Consider the following 22,869-nt stretch of genomic DNA (forward strand, 5'->3'; position numbering starts at 1 on the left):
CCTCCCATTCACCGTACATTAACCCTTTACACCCATCCACCATACATTAACCCTTTACTGCCCCCTCCCACCCACCATACATTAACCCTTTACTGCCCCTCCCACTCACCATACATTAACCCTTTACTGCCCCCTCCCACCCGCCATACATTAACCCTTTACTGCCCCCTCCCACCCACTGTATATTAACCCTTTACTTACCCCATTCTCTGTAAATAACCCAACATTAACCCTTTGTTCCCCCCCCATCTCATGTGCTGTATAGTAACCCTTCTCTCTCCCACTCCTAATTAATGGACAGTATCCTCTTCTCTGTACATCGCTCTCTTTACTGTCCCGCGTCATTTCATTTAAATTTGCAGCTTTCCTTATAATAATCCCCGGTGATCCCGCCAGGAAGGTCCATGTTCAGACACTTCCTGTTAGAGGGTGACAACGCTCTGCCCCCGTCTCCCAATTGTGCTCCTGAGTTGTCACCCTGTCACACGGGGCTTCTGACGGAGACTACAAGTCGGCTGTTTGTACACACGCCGTACGCAGACACGGGCCACTGTGGTCACCATCAGGAAACCCGCCCTGAGAAATGCCGTGCCGCCATCAATGGAGAGCATGTAGACAGGAGGTGGCTGCAAAGAGGCTGCAGGAGATCAGCAGCGCCGAGATGAAACAAAGGAGCAAAAAAAAAGGTGAAAACAAGGATTTTATTGAAATAATTGTTCACAATGAGGTTCTAGTATTGCCACAGATCGAACTTTTACAACATGAAGAAGAACATCGAGACATCATTGTAGATTTAATGGACAAAAATTCATCCAACTGCAGGACCACCTACTGGACCAGCTGTTGGACCACTTAGAAGACCACCTACTGGACCAGCTGCAAGACCAACAACCAAGAATGCTTAGACTCCGGTTCCTCTGTACCCCCTGAGACTCCGGTTCCTCTGTACCCCTGAGACTCCGGTTCCTCTGTACCCCCTGAGACTCCGGTTCCTCTGTACCCCTGAGACTCCGGTTCCTCTGTATCCCTTAGACTCCGGTTCCTCTGTACTCCCTGAGATTTCGGTTCCTCTGTACCCCCTGAGATTTCGGTTCCTCTGTACCCCCTGAGACTTCGGTTCCTCTGTACCTCTGAGACTTGGGTTCCTCTGTACTCCCTGAGACTCCGGTTCCTCTGTACCCCTGAGACTCCGGTTCCTCTGTATCCCTTAGACTCCGGTTCCTCTGTACTCCCTGAGACTCCGGTTCCTCTGTACTCCCTGAGATTCTGGTTCCTCTGTACCCCAAGATTATGGTTCCTCTGTACCCCTGAGATTCCATTCTTCTGTACCCCTGAGACTCCGGTTCCTCTGTACTCCCTGAGACTCTGGTTCCTCTGTACCCCTGAGACCCCGGTTCCTCTGTACCCCTGAGACTACGGGTCCTCTGTACCCCTGAGACTACGGTTCCTCTGTACCCCCGAAGACTTAAATTCTTCTGTACCCCCTGAGACTCCAATTCTTCTGTACCCCGAGACTCCGGTTCCTCTGTACCCCTGAGACTCCGGTTCCTCTGTACCCCTGAGACTCCGGTTCCTCTGTACCCCTGAGACTCCGGTTCCTCTGTACCCCTGAGACTCCGGTTCCTCTGTACCCCTGAGACTCCGGTTCCTCTGTACCCCTGAGACTCCGGTTCCTCTGTACCCCTGAGACTCCGGTTCCTCTGTACCCCTGAGACTCCGGTTCCTCTGTACCCCTGAGACTCCGGTTCCTCTGTACCCCTGAGACTCCGGTTCCTCTGTACCCCTGAGACTCCGGTTCCTCTGTACCCCTGAGACTCCGGTTCCTCTGTACCCCTGAGACTCCGGTTCCTCTGTACCCCTGAGACTCCGGTTCCTCTGTACCCCTGAGACTCCGGTTCCTCTGTACCCCTGAGACTCCGGTTCCTCTGTACCCCTGAGACTCCGGTTCCTCTGTACCCCTGAGACTCCGGTTCCTCTGTACCCCTGAGACTTCGGTTCCTCTGCACCCCCTGAGACTCCGGATGCTCTTTACCCCTGAGACTCCGGTTCCTCTGTACCCCTGAGACTTCGGTTCCTCTGCACCCCCTGAGACTCCGGTCACTCTGCACCCCGAGACTCCCGTTGCTCTTTACGTTCAGCATCTCTCTGTGTCCGTTGTGTCCCCTGAGATTCCTGTACTACTCCAGTGACCCCTAAATCTCTGTGTCTCTAGTCACTCCTGTGCATCCTGTGTCACCTGGTGACCTCAGAACATCCTGTGTCATCCCGACTCTAGAGTATCCGAGTCATCGAGCATTATGCACCTCAGTGAGACCTGTGTCTCCACGTAACATCAGGTACACGCCTGAATTTCCTGCTCTGTCTCTCTTTGTGGATATGGATCCCTAAGCGTGATAGAGTGGACCTTCTGATGCCTGAGAAGACTGTTTTTGAAGGTGAAGCTTTTCCCACACGTGGAACAGGAGTATTGCTTCTCAGTAGTGTGTGAGTCCAGATGTGAAATAAGACAGGCTTTCCTGGCAAAACGTTTCCCGCACTCCGAACAGGAAAATGGCCTCTCACTGGTGTGGCACTTCAAATGGCTACTGAGGTTCTCTTTAGATGGAAAACATTTGCCGCACTCAGGACAAGGAAAGGGCTTTTCTCCGGTGTGGACTCTCTGATGCGTAACAAGTTTATATTTCTTTGTGAATGATTTTCCACACACCGAACATGAAAAGGTCTCCCCGGTGTGGACTCTCTGGTGTAGAACAAGTTCAGATTTCTTTTTAAATGTCTTCTCGCAGTCTGCACATGAAAAAGGACGCTCGGGCATATGGCTGCTCTGGTGGGTAAGTAGGTCTCCTTTTTGAGTGAAACTTTTCCCACACTCCGAACAAGAATACGGCCTCTCTCCAGTGTGAAGGCGTTCATGCAAAATAAGACTTGCTTTTTGTGTGAAGGCTTTCCCGCACTCTGAGCACGAATAAGGACGCTCGCCAGTGTGAGTTCTCAGGTGTCTACGTAGGTTCCCTTTCCATGTGAAACTTTTTCCGCACTCCGAGCAAGGGTATGGCCGCACGCCGGTGTGGAATCTCTTGTGCACTACGAGATTTGTTTTTTGGGTGAAAGTTTTCCCGCACTCTGAACATGAGAAAGGACGCTCGCCCGTGTGAATTCTCTGGTGTCTAAGAAGGTGTTCTTTCCATATGAAGCCTTTCCCACACTCTGAACAGGAGAATGGCTTCTCGCCATTGTGGCGTTTGGAACGGGAAGTGACGCTTCCGTCTTCTCTGCCATTGTGGTCTGTGTTGGATACCGGAGACAGACGTCCCTCCGAGGTGTTCCAGTCATGGCATTTATCTGTTGGGAAGAGATGTGTGATTAGGTGCGGAGTATTTTCTGCTCAGGAAAGTCAGGAGTCATATGACACCTCCCCCCCAGCACAATACAGATCAGGAGGAGAGGGGATGGATGATGATTGAAGTCAATCAATCAGTCCACCCTTGTATACTGGTCCATCATTTATAATTGTCCTCTGACCGGATAATGTGAAGGTCTGTGGGGTCTCCATCACCTTCAATACTGGTCCACCATTCAGAACCCATCCTCCTCTTACCAGACATTGAGAAGGTCCATGGGTTCTCCATCTCATACATTCAACCTGTATCCTAGTCCACCATTTATAATCCATTCTCCCCTTACCAGAGAACGAGAAGGTCCATGGATTCTCCATCACCTTCTATACTGGTCCATCATTTATAATTCATTGTCCTCTGACCAGACGATGAGAAGGTCTGTAGGTTCTCCATCACCTTCTATACTGGTCCAACATTTATAATCCATTCTCCGCTCACCAGATGATGAGAAGATCCATAGGGTCTCCATCACATACGGTCAACCTGTATCCTGGTCCACCATTTACAATCCATTCTCCCATTACCGGATGATGAGAAGGTCCATAGGGTCTCCATCACATTCAGTCAACCTCTATACTGGTCCACCATTCAGAACCCATTCTCCGCTCAAGAGATGATGAGAAGGTCTGTGGGTTCCCCATCACTTTCTGTCACCCTCTACACTGGTCTACCATTTATAATTCATTGTCCTCTCACCAGACACTGAGAAGGTCCAGAGGTTCTCCATCACATACAGTCAACCTGTAGCCTGGCCCACCATTCAGAACCCATTCTCCGCTCACCAGATGATGAGAAGGTCTGTAGATCCTCCATCATCGTCATTCAAGCTGTATTCTCTATACTTGCTGGAGTAAAATGTAAAGTTTTCTGTATGAACTTACCCGTGCCAATACCTAGAGAAGATTCCTCCTCTTTAATCTTTCTCGTAGATTGCTCTTCATCCTTCACATCCATCTCCTCTTCTTCCTCTTTAACTTCAACTTTCATATTAATCGGCTCTTCACCCTAAACCAGAAGAATGACAGAAAATAACATCTTTACCACGGGAGTGCCGCCAACTAGACACACCGAGGAATGTCATCTCATAGGGTTCGGGGTCACTCCTGAATCTTGGAATCATCTACCTGATCATGGTGGGGGACGGTGAGATCTTCCTGGGTGGAGTCCCGGGAATACAGGGGGCGGGGACATCTCTCTGGTGGGTTCCTCTTACTGGATCCATCTGTAGGAAACACACACACTGACTGAATACATTGTTTCTATGTGTGTATCAGATGATGGGGGATGTAGGCGGAGCCTCCGTACTGCTCTCTCCTCTTACCCGGTGATGTGAGCGGCGGCTCATGCTCCATCACGATGTTCTTGTAGAGGTCATCTGACTTGATGGTCTACATCTCACGGTGAAGGTCTACAGATCCTCAATCATCCATCCATATACCTGGATAGTTTCTGTATTAATGTCCAGTACTCACCTGTGATGGTATCTAGAGGAGGTTCCTCTTGTTTGATGGCTTCCCTCATCTCGACCTCCTCTGTAGTCCGCTGATGACCCATCACATACGTCTCTTCTTCTTCTTTTACCTCAACTTTTATCTTCATCCCTTCTTCATGCTAAACCAACAGAATGATAGAGAACATGATCACTGATAACCTGAGTCTACATAGAAGTGCATCACTTTGGATTCTACCCACCGACCTGATCATGGTGGGGGACCACCCTAGGGGGCCACACGTTTACGCTCACCCAGCTACAGGTGAGACCATTACCTTTCTTTCCCGCCACACCGAACCACATTTATTGCGACAGGTAGTGGCGCTTCCGTCTCTTCCAATTTTTGTTTATTGTTTCTATGTGTGTATCAGATGATGGGGGATGTAGGCGGAGCCTCCGTACTGCTCTCTCCTCTTACCCGGTGATGTGAGGGGCGGGGCATTCTCCATCACCACGTCCTTGTAGAGATCCCGGTGTCCTTCTAGATCCTCCCACTCCTCCGGTTCCAGCAATACCTTCTCTCTACTTCCCAACTCAACCGTCACCAGGATCTTCCTGTCTACACCTTACATCACTTCCTGGTTTTATTTGACATCACTTCCTGCGTGCGGTTCACGAAATGAACCTGAGATCGCCCCCTGGTGGACATTATGGAAGTTGTAAATAGGAGGGTATTAAATCTCACCCTGGGGATCATCTACCCGCTGACCGGAGAGGTGAGGAGGATTCTGGGAGGTCACATGACATCACTCTGACCTCTATTCATAAAACACGGACCTGACCGGAGAGGTGAGGAGGATTCTGGGAGGTCACATGACCTGATCAGAGAGATGAGGAGGATTCTGGGAGGTCACGTGACATCACTCCTATCTCTATTAGTAACACAGACGTGACTGGACAGGTGAGGAGGATTCTGGGAGGTCACATGACATCACTCTGATCTCTATTCATAACACACAGACCTGACCGGAGGGGTGAGGAGGATTCTGGGAGGTCACATGACATTACTCTGATCTCTATTCATAAGACACAGACCTGACCGGAGAGGTGAGGAGGATTCTGGGAGGTCACATGACATCACTCCTATCTCTATTCATAACACAGACCTGACCGGAGAAGTGAGGAGGATTCTGGGAGGTCACATGACCTGACCGGAGGAGAGGTGAGGAGGATTCTGGGAATTTAAGTAGTGATCACTGATATTACAAAGGATTTTGAAGTGGTGAAGAAGACCTCTAGTGCGCAATGGGCACCCGACACCTTCACACAAGTGATCGGACCTTCCCGTGTGGGAAACGTTCATTCTTTTTTCACAATCTTTATTTAATAAAACAAGTTGGGCCAATACGGACAATACGGTATAAGAAGAGACAATTTTTATATGATTACTTTTTTTGGTGGCTGCAAATAAAGATTCATTGTACATCATATGCATCTGAGTGTCATTTATTTTCCTCAACTTGACCTTCTTAAGTGAATCCTAACAGAAGAACCCGGAAGGGGGAGGGACGGTGGAAATGGGAAGAATAGTGGGACTCTGGATCGGAACGTCTGAGGGGGATGGGTGGAATAAAAAAGGGGTCAGGGGGCCGGGAAGGGAAGTACGGGTTAATAGCGGGTCATATTAAGCATGGACTTGGGTCTTGCTGGACTGGACATTATGGGGCCTTGCCTGGAAGTGAGCTTTGGGCACAGGGTAACTCTTTGGGCTCTTTAAAGACCCGTGGTTTCCAAAGTCTTTCCCTACGAAGACTTTATAGAAAGAGGTCTACCAATTCTGTGGAGCCAGCAGTGTCCCACCTTAAGAAAGTGTCCACCATTTTGGTATCGGATGGGTCTTCAACCCTACCAACAAGTGGCTGGAGGCCCTTTCTAGAGTCTCGTTCTCTCTGGCAGGCCCTGCTTTGCACTCTGTTCTGTGTCTGATCTGTCAAACCACCACTCCTGTGTGTCCTCTGCACTTTCAGTTTGTGGCCCCGCCCTTCAACCGATCTTCTGCACCTCAAGGGTTCACTAAGGTGCTGGCCCCATACTGGTCTTGCTGCATCCTTAGGGATTGAACATTTTGGGTTATGGCAGATAACGTATTCCTGACCATGCAGAGCTTGCAGAGCTTCTGATGGATCTTGAGCCTCCAGCACCGGAACCTCATCATTTGGAATATCTTGGTCAAGTCCTTCACAGAACTCAAGCCAGTTTTTGTTCCCCAGGAGAAACTTCAAACTCTTCACTCCCAGATCCATACTCTTCAGTCCAGGAGTTGCCCAACGCTTCGCTTCTGCATGAGAGTCCCGGGGACTCCAGGTCCGTAGTAGCCTCCTTCGCGGCCATCCAATTTGCCCAAGTTCACTCCAGACCTCCACAACACAACATTCCGTCATCATGATACAAGTCAATCCAGTCCTTGGACAGACCTACTTGGCACCAAGTCCTGGTTGTGCATGGCTTGGTGGCTCGGGAATCTGGCTGTGGAGTCAGGGAGCTTCTTCCTTCCTAGCTTTTGGAAGATCCTAATGATGGATTCCAAGCTGTCTGGCTGTTGAGGACTCCTGGGCACCTGTTGGGGCATGGGACTTGGACATCAGAGGAATCTCATCTCCCGATCAACATTCTGGAGCTCCAGCCGATTTGGTTGTTCCTGCGGTAGATTCAGTTGGACAGCACCATGGAAGTGGCATTCATCAACCCAGAGGTCTCTTCATGGCCAGAGAGGTAGAGCAGATCCTGTCCAGAGCAGAACTTGACATTCCAGGCGTGTCTGCTGTATACCTATCCAGGTGGATGTGGTACTCCGACCTTATAAAACTTCTGTCACATGCTCCATGGTCTCCGATCTTCAGCCTCAAGGACAGATCGTGCTTCATGGTCGCTGGCTCTAAAGGCATGGCTGGTAAAGCCCAGGTTCTGAGGACCAGACGCATCTCTGAATTGGTAATTCCCATGATTCTTAAGGCTTAGATGTCTACTTCCCGTAAATTCTAACACCATACGTAGAAGGCATTCACGGAAGGCCTTCATCCCAGGAAGTTCTCAATGGGACTAATCCTTTCTTTTTTACAAATAGGTCTGGACCAGCATTTGGCCATCAGTCCAAGTCTTTGCTCTTGCTTGTTCTAGAGACCACCAGCGTCACCTTCTTTAATCAAGACCTTCGTGTAGGGTGTCTTCCATGTGGTCCCCATTAGTTGCTTCCCTGTGACTCAACGGCATCTGAATTTGATTCGCTCAGCATTTCAAAAACCATCCTTTGAACCCATCATGGGATATCCCTCTCTGTTTTACCCGTAAGATGGTGTTTCTTGTGGCCATCACCTTTACGAGGTGAGCGTTTGAGCTTGTGGCCTTATCCTATAAAGGACCCTTTCTGGTCTTGCACCAGGAGAAGGTGGCCTAGATCTTCCTTCCAACCTCAGGTAGTTTTGGTCTTGCACCTCAACCGGGTCATCTTTCTTCCTTCGCTCTGCCTGGCTCCATCAGAGGGCGATCTTCCTCCATTGAATGGATGTAGTCAGGGCTGCGAGAGTCGATTTCTCAGCCACTGCTTCCTTCAGAAAGGTGAACCAACTTCTCTTTCCACCATTCATAGGGGGCTCGGGCAAACTACTATGCAAGCTCTAGGTTTGGGTCTCACTCTTCCCTAAGGATCTCACTCTACTAGGTCTGTCAGTGGCCCTTGGGTTCTTAGGCATCAGTCTACTGTTTCTTGGATTGGCAGGACTGCAACCTGGTTTTCTGGTCACATGTTCTCCAGGTTCCACCAGGTAAACGTTCAGGACTCATCTGATGCCAGCTTTGGCCGTAAGGTCCTTCTGGTGGCTCTTTGAAGTGTATACAATCCCTAGTTCTGTTGTTTTTTCGTTGCTTGCTGTTGCTCACCCTTCTGTTGGACGGCTTTTGGACATACGTGACTACGTATATGATTTCCTGAGTCCTTCAATGGATGGGAAGGAAATTAGGATTTTAATACTCACCGTAAAATCTTTTCCTTGGAGAACATACTGTAGGATCCACTACCACGTACGGAAAAGACTATGACTGGCCTTACAGGATCATGAATCTGTCTGGCTGATCCCACACGGCAAGTATCTGCCATGGCCAAGGGCCTACCACTACTGCCGGTATACCTGTCCTATTGTGGTGCTATTGTTGGGTACCCTGCACCCCTAAACCAAGGGTTCAGCCTTCTGTCAGTGACTGGTGCCCAACTGATTTTTTACCCCACCATACACCAAGAACCAGACTCTGAAAATGTGAGCCCACCACGCTACTTAGGGAGTCATTCTGCGTCACCCCAACTGGATGGGTACTGCATTCTAATAAGCTTTATTAACAGCCTATGTTAGGCAGGCAGAGACAGAGGAGCATCGCTACACTCTTTGCTTGCTGTAGGCACCAGGTACACCAGATTATTATGACCCCCCCCATCAGTACTTGGTTGGGCCGCCTGGTGACTCCACGAGATGATGAAAGGTGATGCCAGGAATCTGACACGGCGCTGTCGCCCTTCTGTTGTCTTGTACCAGTCTTGCCCCTCCCCCGTTCTGCCCTAACATTGACTAGTCGCTGACGGCCACAATTCGCACGCTCAGACCCAGATTTTCGGCTGACAGTCCGGTCTTTAAACACTTTAACAATGAGCCGCTCCTGAACATGTAACGCATTCTGCTGTTTTGCTGATACTCGCTCCATGGCACCGAGCGCCAACAATCATCCCGCGTTCCAAGGCTGTTACATCGCGTTGTTTCCCCGAATCTTCCCAATCACTTCTACTGTCGTGGTAACCAACCCGCTTCCCTATTTATAATGGTCTGGCCCTCTAGCAACTTCAGCGCCAAATTATAGCTAATTTGCCTACAAACGTCAGGTGGTCATAATAATCCGGCCACTCAGTGTATATAATAATCCGGCCACTCAGTGTATATAATAATCCGGCCACTCAGTGTATATAATAATCCGGCCACTCAGTGTATATAATAATCCGGCCACTCGGTGTATATAATAATCCGGCCACTCAGTGTATAGGAGAAGGGGAGGTGCTGTAGCCCACACATGCCCAAAAAGTGGGCTTCAGCCTGGGGTGGAGCTGACAGCCAAGAGAAACAGAAGAAAGAAGTCCTTTTATTGCACAATATGGCCACAGATAATAACGGGACCCAGTGCTCCATGCCCCGGGTCCCTGGGGGCTCCATTTGTAATTTATGACGAGACATCTTCTTCAATCATCGCAAACCTCCTCCATTCTTTTCTGAGCTCCTCCAACGTACGCGACTTATCCTTCTTCTTCTTCACCTTCCACTTTGATATCCCATCGTCTGTTCCTGGATAATATCCCCGAATTCCCGGCACCGCTCAACTCTCATCAGTGGCTCAATGATCTCGTTTGTGACTTCTTCGGCTTGTTGTGTTCTTCGGGTGTCAAGGAATGTTGTGGGGGCTCCGCGATATCAGGAGGTCCATGGGGAAGGTGCCGGGTGCCCATTGTGCACCTGAAGAGGTCTTCTTCACCACTTCAAAATCAATGATCACTACTTAAAATCACATGAGTGATGTCATGTGACCTCCCAAAATCCTCCTCACCACTCCGGTAAGGTTTGTGTTTTATGAATAGAGATCAGAGTAATGTCATGTGACCTCCCAGAATCCTCCTCACCCCTCCGGTCAGGTCTCTGTTTTATTACTAGGGAAAGGAATGATGTCATGTGACCTCCCAGAATCCTCCTCACCTCTCCGGTCAGGTCTGTGTGTTATGAATAGAGATGGGAGTGATGTCATGTGACCTCCCAGAATCCTCCTCACCTCTCCGGTCAGGTCTGTGTGTTATGAATAGAGATCAGAGTGATGTCACGTGACCTCCCAGAATCCTCCTCACCTCTCCGGTCAGGTCTGTGTGTTATGAATAGAGATGGGAGTGATGTCATGTGACCTCCCAGAATCCTCCTCGCCTCTCCGGTCAGGTCTGTGTTTTATTCCTAGCGATAGGAGTGATGTCATGTGACCTCCCAGAATCCTCCTCGCCTCCATGGTCAACGGAGAGATGAGGTTTAGTATCCTCTCATCTGCATGTTGTCCACCAGGTGGCGACGCCACCGACTTCTAGTGGCTCACACACAGGAAGTTATGCGTCATAGAAGGCAGGAAGTGTTGTGGCGTGGCGATGGGAAGTGATGTAATGTGGTGACAGGAAGTGATGTAACCCACAGACAGGAAGTGATCCAAGGTGGCGATAGGAAATTCTGGGTGAGAGGTGAGTTGGAAGGAAGTGGAGAGGAGACATTGCTGGAACTGGAGGAGTATTTCGAAGGACACGAGAATGGTCTATTTCTCCATGGCGGAGTGGGACTTTCTAGAAGAACAGAGGGACCTCTACAAGGACGTCATGATGGACAACCAGCAGCTTCTCAGTTACGTCAAACTGGGAAAAAATAATCTCCTCCTTAGCGAGATGATACTAAACCTCACGCTCTCCCAGCCGCCCCTGACGTCACCGGGTAAGAGGAGAGAGCAGTACGGAGGGTCCACCTACATCCCCCATCATCTGATACACACATAGAAACAATGTATTCAGTCAGTGTGTGTGTTTCCTACAGATGGATCCAGTAAGAGGAACCCACCAGAGAGATGTCCCCGTCCTCTGTATTCCCGGGATTCCACCTTGGAAGATCACAACTACGCACACCGATTTCAGGTTGGTGGGACGGAGCATCTAGACCATGATGATGCCTCAACAGTACGAGACATTGTGTGGACTCGGAGATCATTTCGATGTGGTCCTACATGATTACATTTTCCATTTTCTTGTTTTAGGGTAAAGATCTGATAGATCTAAAAGTTGAGGTCAACGTAGAACAGACGTACGTGGGGGGCGATCAGTCCATGGAGCAGGTTGAAATGTTGGCGCCACTTAAGGAGGTGGAATCTTTTCAGGTCACGATGGAGGATCAGCCGCCCCTCACATCACCGGGTAAGAGGAGAGCACAGTACGGAGGCTCCACCTAGTTCCCCCATCATCTGATACACACATAGAAACAATGTATTCAGTCAGTGTGTGTGTTTCCTACAGATGGATCCAGTAAGAGGAACCCACCAGAGAGATGTCCCCGTCCTCTGTATTCCGAGGATTCCACCCAAGAAGATCACAACTATGCTCAACCGTATCAGGTAGGAGGAACTGAACGTATGAGACACACATGGTCCTCACTGCTATGTTTTAAAATGAACTGAAAGAGTTCTTTCTGAAGTATTAAGACGTTCCTTTTCAATGTTTTGGGATGGAAGTGTGAAGATCGGGGGAATATGAAAGCCGATAATAAAACCGGAGAAGAAGAAGAGATCATCAACGTGAGGGGTGATCAGCCGTCAACAGAAGAAGCTGGGATGATGGTGACAGAACATGAGGAGGAATATTCTCCGGACATCACCAAAGGTGAGTCTATGTAAATGTTCTAGACAGAGCTGATCCATATTTTCCTTTTCTTGGTTGTCCATTTGAAGGACGGAGAAGTATGTAGATTTTCTCTGGTCATTCTTCAGAAATGTTGAAGAACGTTAAGATTAATGGAAAGAGCAGAATATGGGTCCACCCCCCTTCCCCCTAATCATCTCCAATTGTTTCCTACAGATGGATCCAGTAACGAAGAGTCACCAGAGAGATGTCCCCGTCCTCTGGATTCCCGGGATTCCACACTAGAAGATCACAACTATGCTCAACATTATCAGGTAGGTGGAACCCAAAACATATGTAAGCCTCTATGTTGGGTCACCTCAGATAAAGTGAAAATCTTATAGTCTACATTTGGAGGTTTCTAAGACGTTCTTTTTTAATACCTTACCATAGAATTGTGAAGATCTGATGAGTATGAAAGCGGACAATAAAGGAGAAGAAGAAGAGGAGGTCAACGTGAGGGGTGATCATCAGTCAACTGAGGAAACTGGGGTGTTGATGACAGAAAATAAGGAGGAATCGTCTCCGGATATCACCAAAGGTGAGCGTGAACCTTATACACAGAACTCATTCATATTTTCCTTTCCTTACTTAAAGGAAACCATCCCAAGAGAGTGATATGTAGGTTGTCCATAATGACGTTCTCCTGAAGAGAGTTTGTTATTGGAAAGAGTCCACCTAGATCCTCCTTCATCCCTCATATCTAATTCCTACAGATGGATCCAGTAGCAGAACCACACCAAAGAAATGTCCCCGTCTTCTGTATTCCCGGGATCCCACCCAGGAAGATCTCACCGTCCCCCACCATGACCAGGTAGGTGGATCCCAAAACTCTAATTGATCCCAAACTCTTAAGAGATAACATTTAAGTTTATATTCTGCCATTTTCTCGGTTTAGGATGAAGAACTGAAGATTAAGGTTAAAAAGGAGGAAGAAGAGATATATGTGACGGGCGATCAGCGGGGTTCAGAGGAGGTTGAGATGATGGACACAGATAAAGAGGAGGAACCTTCTCCAGATATCAGCTCAGGTAACTCATCATCAGTGCTGCTCATCTCACTATTGTCGGCATTTTTAGGTTTACAATGTCTTCTGCTGCAGAGGTCAACCTTCATTCCTCAATGTAACTCAAGGCCCAGGGGCCGAATCCGGCCCACCAGGCCATTTCCTAGACTTCTACTTTCAGATCTAGGTATTAAGTTATTACTAAAACCCGTGATAATCGAATGCAGAGGCAATTATGATAAAGATTAGATACATTTATATAGTCTTACAGGCCCTTTGAGGGCAACCATAATGTTGATTAGGCCCCACGATTAAATTGAGTTTGACATCCCTGCTGTACACCATATGAAGGTCCATCTCCATTCCTCAATATAACGTCATGTGACCAACCAATGAGGAGGAGATACTGTACACCATATGAAGGTCCATCTCCCTTCCCCAATATAACGTCATGTGACCAACCAATGAGGAGGAGATACTGTACACCATATGAAGGTCCATCTCCCTTCCCCAATATAACGTCATGTGACCAACAAATGAGGAGATACTGTACACCATATGAAGGTCCATCTCAATCCCTCAATATAACGTCATGTGACCAACACGAGGAGGAGATACTGTACACCATATGAAGGTCCATCTCCCTTCCCCAATATAACGTCATGTGACCAACCAATGAGGAGGAGATACTGTACACCATATGAAGGTCCATCTCCCTTCCCCAATATAACGTCATGTGACCAACCAATGAGGAGGAGATACTGTACACCATATGAAGGTCCATCTCCCTTCCCCAATATAACGTCATGTGACCAACCAATGAGGAGGAGATACTGTACACCATATGAAGGTCCATCTCCCTTCCCCAATATAACGTCATGTGACCAACCAATGAGGAGGAGATACTGTACACCATATGAAGGTCCATCTCCCTTCCCCAATATAACGTCATGTGACCAACCAATGAGGAGGAGATACTGTACACCATATGAAGGTCCATCTCCCTTCCCCAATATAACGTCATGTGACCAACAAATGAGGAGGAGATACTGTACACCATATGAAGGTCCATATTCTCTTCTTACAGATGGACACTCTGTCCGGAATTCCTCGGAGGGACGTCTTATTTTACCTCCAGATTATAAGCCAGAAGACGATGACATCACACAACATTCTCCGGGAGTGAATCCCATTCCTCATAAGAGACATCGCAGACCTTCCCGTTTGGAGACACCAGTGGATCCCTCTAATCCTGAGGAACCTTCTGATCCATCACAGACTAGGACTTCAGATGACCCTCTAATATCTCCCAGGGTGGACAGATCAAAAGATCCATCTCACCTCCTGGATTCTTCTTTAGGCCGTAAAGGAGATCTCCCAGGAGGGAATTTATGGTCATGCTTAGAGTGTGGCAAACGTTTCACAAAAAACAGAGCGCTTCTCAGACACCAAAGAATTCACAAAGGCGAGCGTCCTTTTTCATGTACGGAGTGCGGAAAAAGCTTCACTGTGAAAGGAGAACTTCTTAGACACCAGAGAATTCACACCGGTGAGGAACATTTTTCCTGTTCAGATTTCCGGAGATGTTTTAGTCAGAAGGAAAAGCTTAATATAAACCAGAAAATACTCGCAGATGACCAGTCATTCTCATGTCTTGAGTGTGGGAAATGTTTCATTCAGAGAGAAGACCTTGTGGAGCACCATAGAATTCATACCGGTAAGCATCCTTTCACCTGTTCAGAGTGCGAGAAATGTTTCATCGAGAAAAGAACTCTTCTCATACACCATACAGGACACACAGATGGGCATCCGCATTCATGTTTAGATTGTGGGAAAAGTTTCACCAGAAACAATACACTTATCAGACACCAGAGAAGTCACACTGGTGAGCATCCTTTTTCATGTTCAGAGTGCGGAAAATGTTTCGTTCAGAAAGAACACCTTCAAAGACACCAGAAAATTCACACGTACGGAAAAGGTTTCTCTGTGAAAGGAAGCCTTCTTATACACAAGACAATTCACACCGGCGAACGCCCCTTTCCGTGTTCGGAGTGCGGAAAATGTTTTGCTGGCAAAGGAAAACTTCTCATACACCAGAGAATTCACAGGGGCCAGCGTCCTTATTCCTGTTCAGAGTGCGGGAAGTGTTTCTCCGTGAAAAGAGGACTTCTAATACACCAGAGAGTTCACATGGGCGAGCAACCTTTTTTGTGTTCGGCTGGCGGGAAGTGTTTCACAGAAAAAGGAAGCCTCCTTAAAAGCCAGAGACGTCACAGTCGCAAGTGTCCTTTTTCATGTTCGGAGTGCGGGAAAAGTTTTAAACATAAAGAAAATCTAATCAGGCATCAGAGTACACACAGCTGCTGATACTGCTGTGCATGATTGGTGGCTTCTATGGCTCATCTGATTTGTCCATAGAAAATCTACATGATGAAATCATGTTCTTAAAGGGGTACACCCTGGACTATCCAATATTTAAAGGAAATGTATACCCTAAAAAATGAATTGCTTTTTTTTGTTGGTCTGTTAAATATCCCATTGCAAGTGTTTTGTTGTATCTGTTCAATAAGTGCAAATAAAGACCCGTTGATCCTGCCAGAAACCTTGTGAGCTGATAACTTTTTCCACACACGGCATGAGCCCCAGATTATCCTGGGGGGGGGCGTGGTGAAAATATTGGTTTTTTTTTAGGGGGGAATAATGACAATACATAGGGCAACAAGCGGGCAATCATGATAATACATGGGGCAACAAGCGGGCAATCATGACAATACATGGAATACATGGGGCAACAAGCGGGCAATCATGACAATACATGGGGCAACAAGGGGGCAATTATGATAATACACGGGGGAACAAGGGGGCAATCATGATAATACATGGGGCGTCAAGCGGGCAATCATGATAATACATGGGGCAACAAGGGGGCAATCATGACAATATGTGGGGCAACAAGGGCATAATCATGACAATACATGGGGCAACAAGGGCATAATCATGACAATACATGGGGCAACAAGCTGGCAATCATGACAATACATGGGGCAACAAGCGGGCAATCATGACAATACATGGGGCAACAAGTAGAGAATCATGACAATACATGGGGCAAAAAGAGGACAATCATGACAATACATGGGGCAACAAGTAGAGAATCATGACAATACATGGGGCAACAAGGGGGCAATCATGACAATACATGGGGCAACAAAGGGGCAATCATGACAATACATGGGGCAACAAGGGGGCAATCATGACAATACATGGGGCAACAAGCAGGCAGTATGGACAATACATGGGACTAAAAGGGTGGGTATGGAGGTGCAGTGACCTGGGGAGCAATGTGTATTGCGGGGAGGTGCTGGTTAATGTAGGTGGAAGGGAAACCATGTGACCAGGGAGGTTAGGTACCGTTCTTAAAGCGGTACAACAATAAAAAAGTCACTGAAATAATTTTGGGAATTCATTAACTCAAACGTGAGAGAGACAACTTACCGTAGTACTACAAAGACAAGAGCAGGAGTGAGAGTCACACAACTGAAGCTCCACGCATGGAAACAGAGATGGAAGCTGAAGCCCCACACAAGGACACAGAGGTGGAAGCTGAAGCTCCACACATGGAAACAGAGATGGAAGCTGAAGCTCCACGGAAACAGAGATGGAAGCTGAAGCTCCACGCAAGGACACAGAGATGGAAGCTGAAGCCCCACGCATGGAAACAGAGATGGAAGCTGAAGCTCCACGGAAACAGAGATGGAAGCTGAAGCTCCACGCAAGGACACAGAGATGGAAGCTGAAGCCCCACGCATGGAAACAGAGATGGAAGCTGAAGCTCTGCGCATGGACACAGAGATGGAAGCTGAAGATAAACGCATGGACACAGAGATGGAAGCTAAAGCTCTGCGCATGGACACAGAGATGGAATCTGAAGAGGCGATCCCTACTCCCGAAGCTTCCTTTCACCACTCTCACTTGAGAGACATAGTTGACCAAATACCAGCTCTTGACAAAAATGCTGATATCCTTCTGTTACTTGGCAGAGACATCCTTGGGGTGCACAAGGTTCGCCAACAAATCAACGGGCCACGTGATGCATCATATGCCCAACACCTGTGTCTAGGCTGGGTCACCATTGGTGACGTCTGCTGGGGTAAGACTAGAAGGTCTTTCTCAGTTTGTTCCTTCAAGACACACGTTCTGTCTAATGGAAAACACTTTGTTGACTTTATGGAGAAGGTGTTCGAGAGTCGAGTCCGCAGTATCTCTTACGGAAGGAGAGGAATGTTGGCATCGCCCATCTTTTGGTGCCCACCATCCTCGCAAACCAGACCAGATCAGGGTGGTCTTCGACTCAAGCGCTCGCTATGAAGGCGTTTCCCTCAACAATCTTCTCACTGGGCCCAACCTGAACAACCACCTCATTAGGAGTTCTACTCCACCTCAGACCAGAAGCAGGTGCCGTGACGGCGGCCATTCAGCAAACGTTCCATTGTTCGTGAAGACCTCAGAAACTCCCTTAGGTTCCGCAATAATGATGCCATCAAAGAAGTCAGAGACTACCGGATGAAGGTGCGCGTTTTCGGTAACCGTCCTTCTCCCGCAGTAGCCATTTATGGACAGCTCAAGTTATTTGGATCTGATGCACCTCAGTTTGTTGAAAGGAACTTCTAACGTAGACGTTTGGATCTCTGTGTAAGACTATACCTGGCCGTGCGGGTGCTTCTGCGCATGTGCGTACGCCTGTCTTCCGCATTTGCGCGCTCAACGAACGTGCGCGTAGAAACGTGCTGACGTGGCGCACAGGAAGTGATGCAGCTTCTCTGTATAGATGGCCCTATTTAAACTTGCCAGTCCTATGGATCATTGCTGGATGGTCTTTCAGCTCCTGTGCGTGTGTTCCTGTGCCTCTGCCTGTTCCAGTGTTCTGCTGCCTGACCCGGATCGCCTTGACTATGCCCGACTGCTGCCGCCCGTGACCTCTGCTTGCTCCTCGACTACTCGTCTGCCTGCCGCCTTGTACTTCGCTGCCCGATCGGAGTTGACCCTGGCCTGCCTGACTTCGTCCTTCTCCAGTCGTGTTCCTGGTGGTCCTTCCAGCTGCATCTACACCTACTTCCTTGAAGACCAGCTTCGGACTCACCCAGGACCCTGCACCCTCTGGCACCGGTGCTGCTCTCTGTCCTCTCACCACTCTCAGGGGTGTGGGACAAGAGTTTCAAAGCAGGCTTTCACAACTACTCGGTTCTCTACCAGGTACGTGATACTCGGCCTACAGAAGAAGAAGCTTCTGACCAGAACTCAGAAAAGCTTGCCAATGCCAACCTCAGGCTTCACAAAATGGCCTCCAACAGCGACACGGTAAGGAGAGCCTTTCTCTCTGAGGACTATGCTGGCAGTGTAAAGGGATTCCACCTAGGACCTAGACCTGGTCTTGGATTGCTTTGGGATGTCACGCGAGACACATTCACATCTCAAGCATTAGCCTTCACACCCTTCACACAACGAGCAGTTGTCTGTAGTAAACAGCATTTAGGATCCGCTAGGTTTCACACCACCCCCATACCATTCCGGGAAGATACTACTAAGACAGCTTACTTCCGAAAACTCAGACTGGGACACCCCACCCCATTACCTAAAGAGAGACAACAAAGATGGGAATCATGGGAAGAGTCCCTGAAGGCATCTGAACAAGTTCAGACACCACGCTCTTCTTACACCCTTGCGTTCCTAAAGAATGCTACCGGAAGAGAGATCCAGGTCTTCTCTGATGCACCCATGGAAGGCATAGCTGCGGTTGCCCACGTTAGAGTCATAGGTCCCGATGGGGAAGTCAATGTAGCACTCAGCCCATGCGGCACTGACTACTCTACTTCAGGACACTTCATGGTTATCTCCACCTGCACTCCTGAAAGAGACAGATGCCCATCGTAACCGTTGGCCCATGGGTCTTATATCAAAGACGCACAGTTTGGATTAAACAATCTTCAAGGTGTCGTAATCTTCAGGGATGAGGAGGGGAGGACACACACATGACTTTAGGGATGGGGAGTGGAGGACACACACGTGACTTTAGGGATGGGGAGTGGAGGACAACAGCATTGGATGCTGGGAGAGGAGCCAGGGACCACAATATCCAATAAGGAGCAGGGGACTGTAACTTGGATGAGGGTTGAGGTTTGGGGACCCTAGCATTCGATGAGGGGTGAGCAGCGGGAAACAGGAGTGCTGGATGGGGGACTCAGGAGCAGGGAATAGCAGCATTGGATGGGGGGTGAGGAGCAGGGGTTAGCAATGTTGAATGGGGGGGGAGGAGCAGGGGTTAGCAATGTTGAATGGGGGGGGAGGAGCAGGGGTTAGCAATGTTGAATGGGGGGGGAGGAGCAGGGGTTAGCAATGTTGAATGGGGGGGGAGGAGCAGGGGTTAGCAATGTTGAATGGGGGGGGAGGAGCAGGGGTTAGCAATGTTGAATGGGGGGGGAGGAGCAGGGGTTAGCAATGTTGAATGGGGGGGGAGGAGCAGGGGTTAGCAATGTTGAATGGGGGGGGAGGAGCAGGGGTTAGCAATGTTGAATGGGGGGGGAGGAGCAGGGGTTAGCAATGTTGAATGGGGGGGGAGGAGCAGGGGTTAGCAATGTTGAATGGGGGGGGAGGAGCAGGGGTTAGCAATGTTGAATGGGGGGGGAGGAGCAGGGGTTAGCAATGTTGAATGGGGGGGGAGGAGCAGGGGTTAGCAATGTTGAATGGGGGGGGAGGAGCAGGGGTTAGCAATGTTGAATGGGGGGGGAGGAGCAGGGGTTAGCAATGTTGAATGGGGGGGGAGGAGCAGGGGTTAGCAATGTTGAATGGGGGGGGAGGAGCAGGGGTTAGCAATGTTGAATGGGGGGGGAGGAGCAGGGGTTAGCAATGTTGAATGGGGGGGGAGGAGCAGGGGTTAGCAATGTTGAATGGGGGGGGAGGAGCAGGGGTTAGCAATGTTGAATGGGGGGGGAGGAGCAGGGGTTAGCAATGTTGAATGGGGGGGGAGGAGCAGGGGTTAGCAATGTTGAATGGGGGGGGAGGAGCAGGGGTTAGCAATGTTGAATGGGGGGGGAGGAGCAGGGGTTAGCAATGTTGAATGGGGGGGGAGGAGCAGGGGTTAGCAATGTTGAATGGGGGGGGAGGAGCAGGGGTTAGCAATGTTGAATGGGGGGGGAGGAGCAGGGGTTAGCAATGTTGAATGGGGGGGGAGGAGCAGGGGTTAGCAATGTTGAATGGGGGGGGAGGAGCAGGGGTTAGCAATGTTGAATGGGGGGGGAGGAGCAGGGGTTAGCAATGTTGAATGGGGGGGGAGGAGCAGGGGTTAGCAATGTTGAATGGGGGGGGAGGAGCAGGGGTTAGCAATGTTGAATGGGGGGGGAGGAGCAGGGGTTAGCAATGTTGAATGGGGGGGGAGGAGCAGGGGTTAGCAATGTTGAATGGGGGGGGAGGAGCAGGGGTTAGCAATGTTGAATGGGGGGGGAGGAGCAGGGGTTAGCAATGTTGAATGGGGGGGGAGGAGCAGGGGTTAGCAATGTTGAATGGGGGGGGAGGAGCAGGGGTTAGCAATGTTGAATGGGGGGGGAGGAGCAGGGGTTAGCAATGTTGAATGGGGGGGGAGGAGCAGGGGTTAGCAATGTTGAATGGGGGGGGAGGAGCAGGGGTTAGCAATGTTGAATGGGGGGGGAGGAGCAGGGGTTAGCAATGTTGAATGGGGGGGGAGGAGCAGGGGTTAGCAATGTTGAATGGGGGGGGAGGAGCAGGGGTTAGCAATGTTGAATGGGGGGGGAGGAGCAGGGGTTAGCAATGTTGAATGGGGGGGGAGGAGCAGGGGTTAGCAATGTTGAATGGGGGGGGAGGAGCAGGGGTTAGCAATGTTGAATGGGGGGGGAGGAGCAGGGGTTAGCAATGTTGAATGGGGGGGGAGGAGCAGGGGTTAGCAATGTTGAATGGGGGGGGAGGAGCAGGGGTTAGCAATGTTGAATGGGGGGGGAGGAGCAGGGGTTAGCAATGTTGAATGGGGGGGGAGGAGCAGGGGTTAGCAATGTTGAATGGGGGGGGAGGAGCAGGGGTTAGCAATGTTGAATGGGGGGGGAGGAGCAGGGGTTAGCAATGTTGAATGGGGGGGGAGGAGCAGGGGTTAGCAATGTTGAATGGGGGGGGAGGAGCAGGGGTTAGCAATGTTGAATGGGGGGGGAGGAGCAGGGGTTAGCAATGTTGAATGGGGGGGGAGGAGCAGGGGTTAGCAATGTTGAATGGGGGGGGAGGAGCAGGGGTTAGCAATGTTGAATGGGGGGGGAGGAGCAGGGGTTAGCAATGTTGAATGGGGGGGGAGGAGCAGGGGTTAGCAATGTTGAATGGGGGGGGAGGAGCAGGGGTTAGCAATGTTGAATGGGGGGGGAGGAGCAGGGGTTAGCAATGTTGAATGGGGGGGGAGGAGCAGGGGTTAGCAATGTTGAATGGGGGGGGAGGAGCAGGGGTTAGCAATGTTGAATGGGGGGGGAGGAGCAGGGGTTAGCAATGTTGAATGGGGGGGGAGGAGCAGGGGTTAGCAATGTTGAATGGGGGGGGAGGAGCAGGGGTTAGCAATGTTGAATGGGGGGGGAGGAGCAGGGGTTAGCAATGTTGAATGGGGGGGGAGGAGCAGGGGTTAGCAATGTTGAATGGGGGGGGAGGAGCAGGGGTTAGCAATGTTGAATGGGGGGGGAGGAGCAGGGGTTAGCAATGTTGAATGGGGGGGGAGGAGCAGGGGTTAGCAATGTTGAATGGGGGGGGAGGAGCAGGGGTTAGCAATGTTGAATGGGGGGGGAGGAGCAGGGGTTAGCAATGTTGAATGGGGGGGGAGGAGCAGGGGTTAGCAATGTTGAATGGGGGGGGAGGAGCAGGGGTTAGCAATGTTGAATGGGGGGGGAGGAGCAGGGGTTAGCAATGTTGAATGGGGGGGGAGGAGCAGGGGTTAGCAATGTTGAATGGGGGGGGAGGAGCAGGGGTTAGCAATGTTGGATGGGGGGTGAGGAGCAGGGGTTAGCAATGTTGAACGGGGGTGAGGAGTAGGGAACACAAGCATGGAAAGGAACTAGGGAATGTCCACCAGTTGGCAATCTCAGGTAGTTTTGGTGGACCACATACGCAGGAAGTGACATCACATATAAATAGGAAGTTCCAGGTGAGAAGTGAGTTGGGAGGAAGTAAAGAGGAGACATTGCTGGAACTGGCAGCAGAGGAGGTAATAAGATATTATTTTATATGTACACCCAGGAACCCCCCCCTTCATGTCCGTCCTCCAAAGCGAGTGCTACCTTCAAATCAACTACAGATAGAAAAGCCCCACCCAAGGCAGCAAAAGGGGGAGATTGTCAAAGAGCTAGCAATCAAATTGGTGGCTGACACCGATGAAGTCCTCATAAGATTTATGAGAAACTGAGAACATGGCGGGATCACCCGAGACACCGCCCCCCGCCACGGCCATGTACAGAAGTAGAGGGCAGTTTCCTAAGTGACCGTCATCGCTCCCTAT

The 22,869-nt window shown here is 49.7% G+C and overlaps 1 protein-coding gene across 1 annotated transcript in view; it reads right to left on the reverse strand.

Annotated features, from left to right (window-relative positions):
* Positions 1 to 22,869, reverse strand: part of LOC108799924 (zinc finger protein 850-like) — a 42,366-nt gene that overhangs the window by 4,778 nt on the left and 14,719 nt on the right. Inside the window, exon 4 of the mRNA XM_018571872.1 lies at positions 2,509 to 3,285. Within this exon, the coding sequence (XP_018427374.1) occupies positions 2,509 to 3,285 (777 nt within the window). The remainder of the gene's footprint in view (positions 1 to 2,508; positions 3,286 to 22,869) is intronic.

Source organism: Nanorana parkeri, unplaced genomic scaffold (assembly GCF_000935625.1).
Source record: "Nanorana parkeri isolate BGI_ZX_2015 unplaced genomic scaffold, ASM93562v1 scaffold1855, whole genome shotgun sequence".
Taxonomy (NCBI): Eukaryota; Metazoa; Chordata; class Amphibia; order Anura; family Dicroglossidae; genus Nanorana; species Nanorana parkeri.